General features: G+C 38.2%; 1 protein-coding gene across 5 annotated transcripts in view; it reads left to right on the forward strand.

Annotated features, from left to right (window-relative positions):
• Positions 1-444: 444 nt before the first annotated feature.
• tfec (transcription factor EC) overlaps positions 445-16,942 on the forward strand; it is a 52,869-nt gene continuing 36,371 nt past the window's right edge. For 4 of the 5 annotated variants that reach the window (XM_040152372.1, XM_040152388.1, XM_040152397.1 and 1 more), the window contains exons 1-2: positions 445-529; positions 7,888-8,131. In XM_040152372.1, the coding sequence (XP_040008306.1) occupies positions 7,910-8,131 (222 nt within the window). In that variant the 5' untranslated portion in view covers positions 445-529; positions 7,888-7,909. Of the gene's footprint in view, positions 530-7,737; positions 7,775-7,887; positions 8,132-16,942 lie in introns of those variants that run through there. The other variant, XM_040152379.1, reaches the window with a different exon arrangement.

Genomic DNA, 16,942 nt, shown 5'->3' on the forward strand with positions numbered 1-16,942 from the left:
ACTTGAAAGTCAAGCCTTAATATTTACTATCGACCTTGACAACAACATCAAAGTGTGAATGCTGCATTATCGGCTGAAGTATCTTGTAATTTACCAGGTAAGTGCCATGATTTTGTTGAGAATTTCCAGAAAAATTCAAACGTTTGCAAAGTTATATACAACAGACAATATTGTAAAACTAACATTTGTTTTTGTAACTTTTAAAGTTTTTAAATCTATTGGATTTATGGGTAACCATGATTATGCAACACAATGACTTGCAAGAATCAGTGATTATTTCTGTCTTGGATATAGGGGCAGGTGACAAACAAGCTTCCCTTTGCACCCCGCTCCTGGGTGCTAGAAAAAAGAGGAAACACAATCTGGTTTAAATCTGGGGGCCTTTCATTGGTCAGTGCTTCCAGGAATGATTAAACATCAGAATGGACGTAGATCAACAAGCAAGTTAAATAGAAGTTGGATTTTGGAGTAGATAAGTAGACACATACTATACCAAGGGGACCTGTCTTCCATAACCTCTGAACTAAAGGTAATTTAGATTCCCTTTTTTTTGTCAAATACACAGACTAGCAAATAACATAGTCCTGTAATTATACGGTGTGCTATAATGTGTCTAAGGGATAAAGAAGCCCATCACCACATTTCTCCACAAGCAGCATCCTGTTTTAACAGGAAGTTTGTTAGTGCCAAGTTGGAATGTTTTTGGATGTAAGGAACACTTTTTTTTGGCTCTTAAATCCATGTATTTCTTGTTCATAGATATCTAGAGATAATACAAAATTTAAGAATGCATATATTTTGGTTAGATAAGGGCACTTTTAAAGAGGGACACATACTTCTCTGAGATTCCTGAGATGGAGATTTTGGAGATGAAAGAGAATGTTTACTATAATAATCTGCCCCAGGTTATTGTTATAGTTATGCTATCTGACAAAACAAAGACCTGTCATTTTGTTACTGTATATCGTCTCAAGCATCTGAAATAAATGGATTTTAATTATTGTTACTGCATTATTTTTCTTTTTAAAATGGTTTTTGTCTAAATACTTTTCACAGTCAATGCCATGTAATTTTCTAAATTTTTACTTAGATGTAAAAATGGTAAATGGACTTTTGCTCCTCTCTGTACTCATATTATTTCATGAAATTGACTTTGTAAAAGATTACCATGCTGCATTAGTTCTTGTGTCCCTCATGTCACTTTGTAAACATCTTGTCCTAGCGTGAGCACGTTGTATGTTTGTTTGAGTGCAGCTTTGAGAGGTCAGAATGACAAAGCGGGAAAATCTTTAAAGTTCCTCATGGGGTACTTCCTCATTTTTAGTCACCTGATATTATTTACAATATGGAAAAGAAAAAAACCCTGCGAACTTCTCCAATCTTGCATCATGGGAAAGATGTTTTCAGAGCTGTGTATGCGTGTGCATGTTTGGGGCTGGGGAGGGGGATATCCGTGTGGATAGAATGAGCCAAAGGGCAAAGAAGGTGGTCATGTGTAAAGGCCTCATGGGACGATGAGTCACAACCACGATGACTAGATCGTTTTTTTTCCCCTCAAAGTATTTTGAACAAAATATCTGTCAGAAATAATCCTAGAAAGCAAAGAGGCTGAATTGAGGATTTCAGTTTTTTGAGGATAGGAGTGTGCAATAGCAGAGATGTGTGCCGTGCCACATGGCTGGGTGTATGTTCAGAGGATGGGGTGCAAACTTGGTGTAGTGTGCAGCGCTGCTTTGAAATTAGGGTTTGTGCACAGGGCACTCCATGAGTATTGCTATTTTATTGAGAGATCATTCTTGTCTGAGTCATGGCTTGACAGGAAAGTCATTTAGAAACAGCTGATGACACCCACACACACACGTCTTCTCAAACATTTGTGGACTTTTTTTTTCTTATCATAGTTTTGCGGAGCCTTAAGTTGCAGTTTCACGAGGGAAATGATGAAAATGTCTTTTTTTAAGATGTTGAATGAGTGCATACGACACCATCTAGTGCTTAATCTGGAAATGACAACTTGGATTTGAAATACATTTCAAAAGAAGTACATTATTGCATTTCTTTATGCCCTGTCCATGATTGTTTCCCCTTAAAATGAATTATCTGGGATAACAAAAACAAAAATAATAATCATAATAATGTCAATGATGAAACCTATTGTATCAGTTTTTTTATTTAGTGTTTGCACAGTCTAATAGAGAGATGTGTGTAAGAAGCAGTGGGCAGGAGGGCGTAATGTGCTGGAAGAATGTAAACATTGTCTGCTCTGAGGACTGACTTCAAAGTCAGACTTTGGCAACCTCCTCTCAGCGGTGGTGCACCGCCTTGACCAATGAAAAGTGAAAGTGAATGTTCATCCACGGTCTACAGTCTCTTCCTGAAAACCAGTCTTTGAAGTCACAGAATGGATCTGATTGACTTATGGAGAAGTAGACACATACAGAATCTCTCAATTTAGAGAGAGGGGTCTAGCGAGAGGTCTAAAGAGTATTTGCTCTCTTTCCTTTGTACAGACTGGTTTCACACACGTTCTAAAAATTAACTAGAGGAGAGAAAGACCATGATAAATAATCTTTGGTCTTTATGTGACAGGTGAGAGCGCAAGGTGTTTCCCAAGCGCTTATAACTGAAGTATATGATCATGCAGACGTGTAGTTTACAGTTCAAGTGGAGATGCTCAAATTTTAAATTAAAATCGTGTATAAAAAGTAAATATATTAATTGCTTAGTGATGAGGAAAATTACTGAATTAAAACCAAATATTTTAATTTTTACTGGTAATGCAGATAATATCTGCTATAAAGATGTTACAAATGTCATGTAAAGGCAATAAATTACTCTTGGGAATGCCATTTCATATCCGTTTGCACCAGTAGACTACATGGATATTCATTAGATCTTGCAAGCATCAACAAACAATATAAGAATTAAGATGCGACTCTGTCCTGTAAGCATTCACATTACATATTATAAAGAAGTTTTCTGGGATCCAAATCATATGTTTTTGTGCATGTTATTTCTTTATGCTAAAAGATGAATCTCTGCTAATGTCTGTTTTTCTTTTACCCTCAAATACTGATGTCTCAAAAATCCAGTATTAGTCAGGCTCTATTGCATGCTATCAAACAGCCACATCAGAACTTACAGAGTTTTGAGACAACTTTACACTTTCACTTACTAGTATATTGGCCAAATTATTACTAGAAACTAGGCTCTAACACATTAATACATTGTTTGTATAGAGCTTCTTTATGTCACATTGCCCCAGTTTAAGCTGCCCCAGACATGCCTGTCTGTCTTATTTGCAGCGACTTGATCAAAGATCTGTTTAGGCATCAAAGATTGTCTTATATGAGATTAGTTGCTATATCATCATTATTATTATTATTACCTGAGGTAAAGAGAGGTAAATGTTAGTTATGGGTTTTAATTCTGTTATTTCTCAAGCAATAGCAAGTCAAATGCAGTTATAGTTGTCCAGAGGCTACATGTTGAGAGGTACGCTAAAATTTAAAGTGTCTGTATTTGCAGTATGATTAATGTATTATGTATAATCCATGGTATAATCCATCTACAAAGATGATAGAAGAAGATCAATAACCCTGTAATTCTTTTTCTCTTCTCTTTTATCTCTCTATTGTACTGTTTTTGGACTTTCAAGTGCAGCTTATTAAGTTTTTAGGGAACTAAAGCAGGGTTAAACTAAAGTGAAATATTGAAATATAAATTTCTATTTTATCTCATACACATTTTGCATGACTTCTTTAAAAAGCTAGGCAATATCAAAGTTCTAGTTTAATGATAGGAGTCAGAGCAAACAGTTGAGGAACAGCTGAACCGCACAGGTTTAGAATGCAGCTCTAAAGGGTGACCTCAGCTCTTCACACAAACTGAATAGTCTCTGGAATAATGACCTTGTATTAGGAGTGTATGTTAAGAAGACTTTACTGGTGTGATCAGTGATAGAGGCTGGATCTCCTGAGTGTCTGAGCTCTTAATCATTATCTTGGCTCACTGACTCATGTCTTTAGCACTGGGAGCAAAAAAACTCTCGCAGCGGCCTTGTTCCCGACGCGATGGGACGTCGGGAGGGACAATAAGAAAGAATTAGCGGTGAAAAAAGCAAATAAATTGGTGCTTCGATACATGACAGCGCAGCAACAAAGTCCACTGTGGATGAGAGGGAGAGCTAGAGACATAGAGAGGAGGAAGGAGAGAGATAGGCCTTGATGAAAATAAATAGTGGAGCTCAAAGGGAGGCAAGGGTTGAGCGGATTGGAGGTGATGATGAGTGGAGAGCTGTACAAAGCTGTACATCTATGGGAAAGGTTTTAATGAGGCCAACGTCACTGTGTGTGTGTGTGTCTGTGTGTCTGTGTGTGTGTGTGTGTGTTTTCTCATCTGTGACACAGACACTCCGAAAATCCTCAGCAATGATACTCCAAACTTCCTGTCTCCACGTGGGTGGGTGAGGGTTTGTGTAAGTCTGTAATGTGGACAGACAGACAGACAACTTGGGATTACCCGCACAATTTACGTTGGTTTTTACTGTTATATGTTACTCACCTAGAGGGAATTTGTCACGGCTGACAAATAAACTAGTCAGACCCCAGAGACATTAACCAGGCCTGAAGCGTAAGCAATGCAGCACGATCGCCTGTTGTCTTTCAGCAACAACGAGGCTTTTTATAGCTGTAAACCCTACGAGAAGCAGGAGGCCTTTAGATAACCGTCACTTCTCAGTGGGAATAAAATGAAGTCAAACACGGGTAACACTTGTTGAACAACGAGGGGATCATTAGGTGTTGGTCTCGTGAGTTCAGGACATCACAGTCACACTGTTTATAGCATTATGTGGTCATTCAGCAGACAGTCAATACTGAGCCGTGCTGGCTGGGGTAAGCTAATTAAGGGGAGGAGAACACCAGAGACTCTCAGGACAAGCCTCCCAGTCAGGATTTACATTAAACCAGATTATGTCTTAAATGGCTTCCTAAATTTTGATTAGAGACTTCTTGACTTTGGAATCCTGGACTACGTTTAATGAGATTAACTACAACAACCAATGTTAGTCCTTAGTAATCAGAGTATGGGAATGCTGCCTCGGCCTGAGGGTGCTCATTAAAGGAACACATTACCGACAGTCAATAGTTTGGTGGAAATGGGGAAATAAAGACGGACGAAATAATAGAAATAGAAAAAAAAACACACACACACACACACTCATTACTAAAAAACACACACACAATAAAAAAGGCTTTACAAGTATTATGCTGATTAACAACAACACAAAATCACTATAGATAAGAAATTAGTAAAGTATATTAGAGTATCACTCATCTCTCTAATGGATTCCTTTTACAATCTGTATAAGGAATGTTGAGATCATGGTTAAGGATGAGCTTAATGCAAGAGGATTAATGCAGCCATAAATTTTTCCCGTATTGTAAATTTTTCATGTGAATACTGTACCAATAAAAACAAGGAACAATTCAATTAAAAACCAGAGTTTTAGAAACTAAACTTGTGAATTTCAAATTCCAGAGCCACACATCTCGCAACAAAGGGTTGACTGAATTACAATTGGAAGCAGTTGCTTCTTCCAGTGTTGCCAACATTGGATCAACAATCCTCATTTATAACACTTTTACACACAAACCCTGTGTGGGACCTGAGATAATGAACATTGGTTCAGTTTGCGATCTGCGTTTAACTGTTCACACCAGACTGCTGGTTTTGGGTAAATATGTGGCTATGACCCTTAACTCAAGTAAACCAAAGTAAATTGCAATGTTTTACACTGGAGATGATAACTAGAAGTGGTTAAACCTATAGTTATTATAAAAACCTGTGTTCATTGTTCATACGAAAGCTCAGACTGGTCTTAAACCCAGGTTGGGAGAGTTTTAAGTTTTCCACAAGCCATATGTCAGTGACAGTTGTGCCTCTCCATGGCCAGTGGTCTTATTATTCCAATCAAAGTCCCTTATGTCAAGATGCTTTATGTCACCCGAACATGAGAAAATATTAAATTTAATTTCATTAAAATTACAGCGTAACACAATTACAGCAATAACCACATTCTATTTTGAGCCATATCAATCAAATACATTTTCTGTGTTGATGCATACAATAAAATAATAATATCAAATTAAATGGTTCAGTATTGGCAGTCAAACTCAAATGTATGAAATTTAAATATAATGACTGAAGGTATGTATTTTATTTCTGACCCTGAGCCATTTGACCTAACTACACACATTATGGGTTAGTAATGGTGCTGGGTAACTGGGTGACAAAAGCCTGGTTGAGTGACATTCCCATACCCATAAAACAAAGCCAGTCAAGCCCGTTAATTGTTATTTAAAAAAGATGCTCTGCTCATGGGCTAACAGAGAGGCTCACAAATCACAGACAAAGACTCAGGCCAAACTCACACAAACAAACCGGTTGTTCCAAATGACCATTCTTGTAGGAATGCAACTAGGTGGACAAAAACCCCGTCTCTACGTTTACAAAAACCTGTTCTCTCATGCCCGGTCCACGTCATCAACACATTTTTACACAGTGCCTAGAACTGCCTGGCAAATTCTGCAACGGAGGTATTCTGCAATGTTGGTGACAGAATAAAGTCAATTAAATGCTGTTTGCACCATGCTTGGACAGCCAGGCAGCCATATGCCTTGCCAATTAACCTCGCACATAAGGAGAGAGAAGGAGAAAGAAGAGAGAGAGAGGCAGAATCTAGACACCGAGATTATAATCACACATCTTCTTCTTTTTTACCTAGCTTCTCTTTGTGTTCAATCAGTTCTGCATAGTAGCAAATGTACAAGACTCCTATTTTGCATGTATTCTCCATTAGTACTCCAGTGGCAGTGACAGCTAATTTGCACTCAAATATCGTAATTTAGATATGAAGTACTTACTTACTTGCATACTTGTGCCCTTGGCTCCCCTTGGGACCATCGGCTGTTGATGACTTTTCCCCATCTAATGCAGTTCTGGGCAAGTTTCCTTTAGAAAGTGGGTAATTTTGAAAGTTGTCAAATCTGACAGCAGACATCGAGGCTCCCGGGTAGAAAGTAAAAAAAAAAGAGCTAAGACAAAGTCAATATAGTTACTGTACTTCTTTGGGTATCTATTTATGGTAAATACGTCATTTGGAGGCAGAAGGAAAGGACTCTGCTATAGATGGCTACAGTGAATATTAGTAAGTAGTCTGGACATGACAGACATACCACCCTGTGGCTAATATGTGCTGATGTGGTTCAAAATCTGCAAAGTGTTCCTTTAATGTTTTGATATTGGCCGGCTTTTAGGATTAGCAACCTGACAAACTATGGCTTTGTAACCATTTTTACTGATGAATGTACCTGACTGTAAATGTATTCAAATCGGCAAATTCACAAACACACACACAACCACATCCACCCATGCATCTAACTTCTGCCCTCTCATCTCCCTCTCCTTAACAAGTTAATCACTGCAGGGCTCCAGTCTGTTTCCATTTTTTATGAGTGCATGAGTTAAAATTTCACGTGGTTGCCATTGGTGACCATTAGGCTGTTTTGGTGCCCCATTGGCATGGTCACTGTGTTAAACTGAGTTCCTGCCTGCTTCTTTTCAGCGGTTAGATGAGAGTAATCACTCAACGGAGGAAAATGAAGTGGTCATCACGTTCAACACTGCCTATAACAGCAAAAGAAGAACGGCAACCAAATCATGTGCTGGTGCGACCAACTGAGAAAGTTGGTAGCATTGGTTGTGCTACCAAGTTAGTCTGGAGTACTGAGAAATTCAAGACTAAATCATGATTTAATAAGGATTATGTAACAATTTCATTACTTAATTGTTGTTTCTTTTTTTCTTTTTTTCTTTTTTCCTTAGATACGGTTCCGGGTTGTCAGAAATGTTCCAGTCGTACTCCAGCCCAAACAACCAGTGGGTGATTAGTCAGAGAGATGATGGACAGGGTTTATATAATTCTGGACCACACCCACATAGCTGGCCTCAATTCCATCCCGCTTGTCCCTCCGGCACTGTTCATCATTCTCGCTCCCAGTGTCCCTACGGTGGAGCCTACACCAGAGCACAACCCCCTATTTGGCACCAATCCGAAAACATATGGAAGGTAGGTAGACACAACAGAATATCATGGTAACACTGTCCTATTCAGAATGTTGAAAATAAATTAATAAATCACAATCATAATTATTGATGACTCAATTATGTGAGGGTCTACAGGGTGCTTTGAGCTAAATGCGGAAGTTTGCATGCTAACATGCTTTCAATTACAGTATTGATGGTTCACCAATATTAGGTATCCATCTGTGTTATACTCAAATATTATTTTACATTTATATTAATGCATCAAATTCCAGGAAATTAAAGTATAATGATACAGTTCCATTGTTCTAAAGATCAGAACAAAATCTTATATTAATATATTTCTATATGCCCATAGTTGGTATGTCCCGTGTCAGTTTTTTTGTACATTTAACTCCCTTTGTTCCTCTCAGTCTCTTCACATTGAATTTATAATGCAGCAGACAAAAGCTGTGATTGTTATATCAACACCTAACACCTCCTGTTTAAAAGACCTACTATCAATATCAATGTTCTTGTCCACATGCTTCCCCTAATAGCCCATACATCACCACAGGTATATAAATGCTAAACTGTCGGGTTGAAAAAATGTTGTCACATGTTTAATTGCAGAGTTCCATCAAATGCATCAGCTGTCATAAATATGAAACCACACCAGGTCGTAAACACAGCAGGCCTCCTCTGGGGAACCTCCTCCTGCCTGCTGCATGTAAACAACATCAATGACACATTTTAGCCTATTCATCATAGCTGTTTAGAGGCGTTTGAAAAAGGGTTAATGAAACAGGGATGTGATCACTGTTATACATTTTATTGATATTGGTCTTTTCAAATGCTACTTACAGTGGTAACAGGTGTCTTCTTACAGTATATGTGTAACCATCTGCCTCTTAATTACATTCTGTTACTACATTGCTGTTGTTCACACACGTCAGGAACCATTTGAATGAACTCTGTGTTTTAGGGGACATTTCTTTTGACTTCGATCTCATTGTCCAGGCAACTAAAAACCCCCACACACAATGTGCTGACAGATCACTGAGCCATAACTGGCTCCTGCAATTACTTTATGCCATTGGATGTATGCATACTGTTGTGTTTTGTTTTTTGTATTTTTATTTTAAGATTGCACAAAGATTGCAGGTCTCACCTGGGATTTAAAAAAAAATCACAACTATTTTCCAGCATTGCTCTGATGCAAAAGTGAGACTGAATTTTTTATGTTTGGGATATGGTGAGGCTATTGTGAGTAGAGCCAAATAACTCCCAGATCGGCTGTCTCTTAGGCTTTAGGGAGGGAATTTCTGGAAAGGAGATATGAATCAGACTTTTAGAGGAGGAGGAACAGAAAACATCCCTCCATTAGATGGATGACTGATAGACTTCAAAGCATTGTTACAGTATGTTTTTCACTTCTGGAGGAGGCCTTTCATGTGCCAAAGTTGGTCTTGTGTTTGATGTGCGTGTTTGTGTGCATGTGCAAATGCACGTGAGTGTTTGTGAAGTCAATATCTCTCTCAAGGTACAAGTTGGCCCCTTCAGTACAAGAGGAAGAGTGGTTAGGTAGATGCAGGTGGAGGCGGTGGCATAAGGAGGGGGTAGATTCCTTCTCCAAATTAAAAGAACAAAACTTACTAGCACTCTGTGGCCTCGAGAACTGTCTCTATAGTGCTTTTATGACAAAAGAAGCGTGACTGAACTCCACATTTCAAATACTAATTTCTTGTCTTCCCAGACTTGAAAGGTGCCCATTAAACTACCTATGTCCTATCCATTTCCTGAGAATACATATTAAATTCATATTTGATCTAATATGGTGATAAAAACCACAGTGTCTCAGTACACTGAAATGGCTTTCTGCGGAGAATCATAGGTAAGGATAGTTCTAACATTCTCGAGGTTTTTTATGATATAGCTTGCTTTAAGTATATAATATCCTCAGTATGCTCACTTAAATTGCACAAACAGTGTCATGTTAGGCCCGTAGTATGATCCAAAATCAAATCTGATGTGTTCTGAAAATGCTGTCAATACAACATTGTGGATAAATGCCTCTATACACACTACAACTCAAGGGTTGTTTGTCTAATATCCATTGCAGAGCCTGTGAGTCATGGTGGAAACAGACACATAACTTTAGCGTGTTATTGCGAAAATTTCCACAAATTCAACTTGCCAGCTTGTATGCACTGTGGCAATCAAAGACAAATGCAGTGGCTTGACAAATGCCTTTTGCCTGTGAATTTCATTCCTGTTACAACAAAAGATCATTTAAAACCCTTAACTGTGAAGACCCATCGTTTTGCACTGTGGAATTTTTGATTGGAGATTGAAGTGTGATAAAATGGCTGATTCACGTTGGAAACCCTTTCTCGGCCCATCCATAAGGTCAACTACAGCTCAGTGACAGACAGGGGGAGAAGTGAGATGGTGTGTAAAGCAGAAAATGGTCAAAAAGTAGTGAGAAAGAGGCGCAAATTGCAAACATTTTGAGGGGGAAAATATGGCAGAGAAAACAGCCCAAGTAAAAGGGAAGGAGCCATGACTCAACCAAGACTGGTGTGGAGGAAGCAAAGAGAAGAAATAGGTGGAATGCATGAGACAGAGAGAGCAAAGAAAAAAAGAGGAGGGTGTCAGGGCAGCAGGGACACTGGCAGGCCAAAGCATGGGAGAGCAGCGGTGATTGGTTTGGACCACCCATCTGGACTGGCTGAGCGCCTGGGCAGGCTGGACTGCTGTTTGCCTGCTGGACTGGTATGCATGCATGAATGAAGGAACAGAGACAGATAGAAGACCTGTGTAATAATTCAGATAGATGGAACAATGTGGTATCAAAGCTGAACTATACATAGGTAAGGTACTGCAGTAAGGAAGCTAATAAATACGGCTTTTTATTAAGCTGTTGGCATGGAACTGTCATTAACGTTTAAAGGAAACAGTGTTCTTTTATATTCAATAATACTTTAATGGTCTTTTCTTTTAGTAGAGCTTTGTACCACTACAGTGTGCTGGAAGTCAGTTAAAAAAAATCTTCACATTCCACTCTCCACCAAGAAAAGTTAGCAGTTAGAAGTTCTCTGAAATATTCAGGGCCTTGAAAAACAAGATGAAACCTACATTATCAGGGAAAAAAAGGATCAGGAGTCAAAATTCCAAGCATGGAAAAATGATGCTATCTTTATTCTAATGGCTACATTTACATGAATGGTTTCCATGACATTATGTTTTATGGGGCCTGGCCTAATACATACTTACGGATCATATTTTAGATCAGTGGCAATAAACATATTATTCCTTCCACAAGGAAACATCTATCACCATTTATATACTATTTTAACTATCTTTTGATGTTAGAAAGATAGATATGCCATCTTTTTTATATGATTGGGTGATGAAATTGCTTGTTTCAGAGAGATCTTTCTTAGAGGTCTTTCCCCTGACCCCTTCTGATACGTAAGGGTTATTTAAAATACTAATAGGATTAGACAGAATAGCCCTCTTAATACTTCACGTTCGATTCTTTAGTGTCTCACACTGGACATAACTCCATCCTAACAACACACATACACACACATTACCACCCCTCTAGCTGACCCTTGACCTCTTCCTACGCCGATTTTTCTGACAACAGCAGAGATCAAGCCATTAGACTGTCCCCGATAATTGACACACAGAACAAAAACACAGACCACTTCTGGATAAAACATATCATAATCCCTCAAGGTGGGGGTGCAGGGGGGTTTCAAGGCCACCAAGACTGCTATTCATAGCATCCAGGGACATGGAGAGACCTCCGGGAAAGACATTGTGAGGTGTTGGTATGAGACTTGGTATGACGCCCCTGGGAAGAATGGTTATTAATAATGAAGAGGATTGACTACAGTCTAGGGCTTTTGTTACCATCTGTTAATACATTTGGAAACATATGCATGGCGTTGACTAATGCTTTCTTGATGCTGCTAGTTTGAAAAGTGACATGCTAATGTTATACCAAAAAATCTGTACAAATGCAGAGGAAAACAGCCATGTGCCAAATGACACCTGTGCACGGTAGCCGTGCAGATGGAGCAGCAGTCAGGGATCTGATAGCATGTGAACATTGTGTGAAATAAAATGTGTGTATGTATATGTGTATATGTGTTCCCTTGATATGTTTTCTGGCCTTGTGTGTTTGGTTTCACATATAACCAATATCACATTCTTTAGCCCATCATATAATCAGTCATATCTATGTTTGAAATATTATTTTGACTGTTCTGCTCTTTGCTTTAGAGAGAGGGTATTTGGGAAAAATATGCTGTACATACACATTCAAAACATTGAGGATGCACAGTTTTCCTTAGCGGCCCAATTTTAATGACACACTGCACAGCAGTGTATAACACTATGCAATCCTGTCTCCTAAAAATTTTGTTAATTTATTACTAATTTGCAACAGCAAATATGTTTTAAAATACAATATCTGTTCGTAACGACTACATTATTGAACTTTTTTACGGTTATTATTAAGAACTGGCAGCATTTGGTTAAGGTTAGGGAAAGATTGTGGTCTGGTTTAATACTGAAAAGGTTAACAGTGACTTGAAACATAGGGCGTTCATTAACTTTTACCCGAAACCACGATCTTATCCTTAACCAAAATGCTTTTGTTTCTTTTTCTCCGGAAGCAAACCCTGGGCTCTAGAATCAAAACCCCGTGCTTTATGTACCCACCACCCACCCGGACCACCTCCCTGCAAGTCTGGCGCAGTACATAAATATAGGTCCTTCCTTCACTCAAAAAACAGTTGCGTTTGTCACCACAGTGTAACTGGGAAAACAAATTTGGTCCTATATAAACATAATTTCCTGGACACATTGTGGAGATTGCCAGGAAAACACTAGAAATATGTTGTTTATGTTACAAAGTAATCTACCAGAAAGGCTTGCATGTATTTGATTGGCAAATCCACCGCCTTGCCTTATGATACTTCAGCTTTTTTTCTGGACGATTCTGAACTTTGCCTAAGTCTGAATTTTTATCTGCATTTTTTCCTTTCTGATTGGTATAGATACAGTCAGTGAGGGGCAAAGATTGGTACCTGAATTCACCTCATCAGTTGATGGGAAATGGAAATGGAACCATTTTGGGCATTACGGTTTCACAATGTATAGCCTTCACCCGATTGCACCTTTACTGTTAGTGCTTCTAGTTTTTGCAATTACTTCAGGATGTTTTTTTGTTTTTTTTATGTTTTTGGTCACTCAATTCTTTTATCCTACATCAACTTATTATACAGTCTGTATTCACAATCATATTCAGTAGCATACCTGCTTTATACAAAGATAAAAAACTAAAATTACATTCCAAAATGTTTCTTCATATCTCACATAGATGGATGGGATAAGCGTTCAAGTGATTAGGTTTTGTGTGGATAAGATCAAGCAGTAAAGCAATCAGTGAAAACCCTGGTAAAAGACCGTTTGTTTCCTTGTATTAAGAGACGACTGTTAGTAATTACCTTAACAACATGGGCCTCATCAAGCCCCCTGCTATTTACTCCGACTCTTATCTATTCCCATCTCTTTACATTTACTTCATTCTTCCATTCGACCACCATCCCAAACATCTTCAGAATGGGTTCGTGTCCTGTGGCGGTGTTTTTGACTGCAGCCCTTCAGGCGTTTCTCACACTTTTCACAGAGGCATACCGGACTTGGGTGGCAAGATTTTGATTGTGACAGAAAGGATATACTGCTTGTGTTATGAATCACTGACAGAAACTGGAAGCTGACGCTGCACTCATGCCATTTCAACAGAATGGGAAGAATGGAGAAACCTCACATTTTTCCACCTTGGGAGTGTTGACACATTATCCCAAAATGGTTACCTCTATTGCTAGCCTTGTAGTCACACCAGAAAAATAGAATTTAGGCTTAAGATATATATTTCTTAATCATGATGTGATTGTGGCATTATACTCATACACTGAACTCGAAGAACAAATTAAAATCTTGTGAGTTCCTCATTCAAGTGCAATGTTCGCTATCCAAGCTAGGGCTGGGTATTTGACTGAAATCAATATTACAACATCAATGGGGATATTTTTCAGATATTTATATACATAACAATATATTAAATGTAAGCAAAATCATATATAAAATGATCAATATTGATGTTCACTGCAGTGAACTCTGTCACATTGTCATACATTTCAAAATAAGAACCTTACCATGCATAAAACAAAAGCTTCAACAACATATTTGTTCACTTTTAATTATGATGTGTAACAAAATAGCACAATATGATCATAATATCACGATATGATTCCATAGAAAACTGATAAACAATAATATTGTATTAAACTTCCTGACATCTATCTTTACATTTACAGAACATCAGGACGATACTTCTTAAAGATTTAGTTCCTATTTCAACAACACACAAAGTAGCTAGTATACCTGCAACCTTTTGGTTCACTAGTGCCACACTTCCTTTGCTACAAATGCAGGACTAAAAGCCATGCATCTAGTACAGCTATTCATCCAACCATTCAACTCTGGCCATCACTGGGACCACTGCATACTCCATAGCCTTTATAAGATTAATGCAATGGATGGAGCAGGTGTCTGCCAAAATTCCATTCCTATTTAAACCTCCAGGCCCATACCAGCAAACTAATCCTATTAGGCCTAATTGAGTGAAGTCGACAGTCTTTTTCAGTTAAACTAAGTTCACGCACTAATAGGATTCAAAAGGGGGCAAAAAAAGGTACAATGTGTAGAGAGTAGTAGTGTCAGTGTGTGACTGGGGGAGTGGACAGGTTGCATCAGGGAGGAGGTAAACAGGGACTGTTTGTTGAGACCAGTAGAGGCTTCCCGCTGGGTTTGGGGATCTGTATTTAAAGAAGAGGGAGGGAGTGGGCTGGAGGTCTCCCTGGAGGCTAGATAAGCTCAGAAGGGGGGACAAGGGCAACAAAATTAGTATTTGGGAACCCCTAGTGTGTTTGTGTGTATCTGTATGTGTGTGTTTATGATCCACGTGTAATAAACTGTGGGATGTATGAAAATATCCAGTGTGTATCCTTGTATATCAGATCAAAGAGATTAGAAGATTTACATTTTATGTATATATATCACATTTATCTGTAAGTGTGTGTGAGTTTGGGTGGGAATGTACTGAATGCATAAATACTGTCACCTAACTACGCTGTAACATCATAGGAAACACTGATAGAACAATGTACTGGCAAAGTGGCAGAGGAAATGAAAAAAATAATGTGGTTTAAAAGCATTAGTGAAATTGATCTTAATCTTGCAGACATTCATCTGATTGTGGATTTGCGTTGGAAAGTCAAAATAGAGGGACATATTAAATTCATTAAGCATATCATAGGGCTAATGTGATTTTTGTCAATGAAATTTTCATTGTAAAACAGGGAATGCAACCTAGGAAAAAGGCTGTAACTATTTTTTCAACGGGTTTTTATTTGAAAGATGACATGTTCATACGGCAGATATACACAAAACATAGACAATGATGTGCACTGCAAATACGCCTAACTTTCTTTGACTTTTTTATGGGACACATAAGAGCCAAACCAGCACTTTCATTCTCAGTGCTTTTACAGATATCTATGCTTCCATCAAAAACTTCCTAGTTGGAAAGCGACCACAAGATATGATCTACAGTGAAACGTCCTCAAGCCAAAAGACAGTAGGAAATGCCGGGCTAGGCCTTAAAAGAAAAAAAAAAAAAAAGCATGTCACATCATTGAATCCTTCTTGTATTTGGCTTGTGGCTACTACATAATCTTATCAAGGTCCTTTGTTAACGTCTCTCCCCCTTTGTCCCCTGCAGAAAGACAAGATCAGCTGTTGTGATAGGCAAACCTTCACACAGTCACACACACACACCAAATTAAGGAGGTCAGAATGGGACACAGTGTTTAGCCAGTGGCGTCAGTGACACAGACATGGCCTGAGGACCTAATCTTTCAGGGTTGCCCATAGCCAAAGGTGCTACAAGGGACTTCCTTTGAAGAAAACACATCCAAAAGGACTTGAGAGACAAAAGGTTAACATAGGCTTTCATTGATCTTACATGGCCTTCTTTCTTGAAAGACAAATAGGCTACAAAGGGATTGAAGGGACAGCTGACATCTAACTGGAAGTGAGAAAGTAAATGTTATCTAGGTTTTTAAAGTCATAGCACTGAGTTAATAGATTGATAATGATTTCTTTATTACATGAGACTGATTTCTCATAGTAGTGTTAATTTTGGCACCTCATTTTGTTTTAGTTTTAGTCTAAGTCTTTTGACCAAAATGTTAATTAGTCTCTATTTAGTTGTTTGATTGTTGTTAGTTTTAGCATAGTTTTAGTCAGCAAAAACAAAATCCACCAATCAGCCACAACAGGAAAAATATATATATCGTTTTAGTTTAGTTTTTTCCCCCCAATTTCTATGCATTTTCATGGCTACAGCTGTTGTCAAGTGTTCTCATCTATTGTGAGCTTAGCTCGTAGTTTTCATTTTCAAATGAAATGATGCAGTTTTGATCTTGTTTTTGTTGTGAAAAAAACAAAAGGTTGTGAACTAATATTTTTTATCATAGTTTTATCCGTGAAAGAAAAAGATGAGTATGGTATACCACAGAGTGCACAGCATTACAACAAGCTGTGTTATGTTACAAATTAAATTAGTACAGTACATATCTATATACATGTCAGCTGATATAAGTCCAGCCTCATAGTTATTATAATTGAATTATTAATTATCATCAATCAATTTTCAGCTGTCAGCTGCCAAGCAGTCAATTGAATGAGATGCATAGAGAGGTGTGCCTGCAAAGGG

This window comes from Xiphias gladius, chromosome 2, assembly GCF_016859285.1.
Source record: "Xiphias gladius isolate SHS-SW01 ecotype Sanya breed wild chromosome 2, ASM1685928v1, whole genome shotgun sequence".
Taxonomy (NCBI): domain Eukaryota; kingdom Metazoa; phylum Chordata; class Actinopteri; order Istiophoriformes; family Xiphiidae; genus Xiphias; species Xiphias gladius.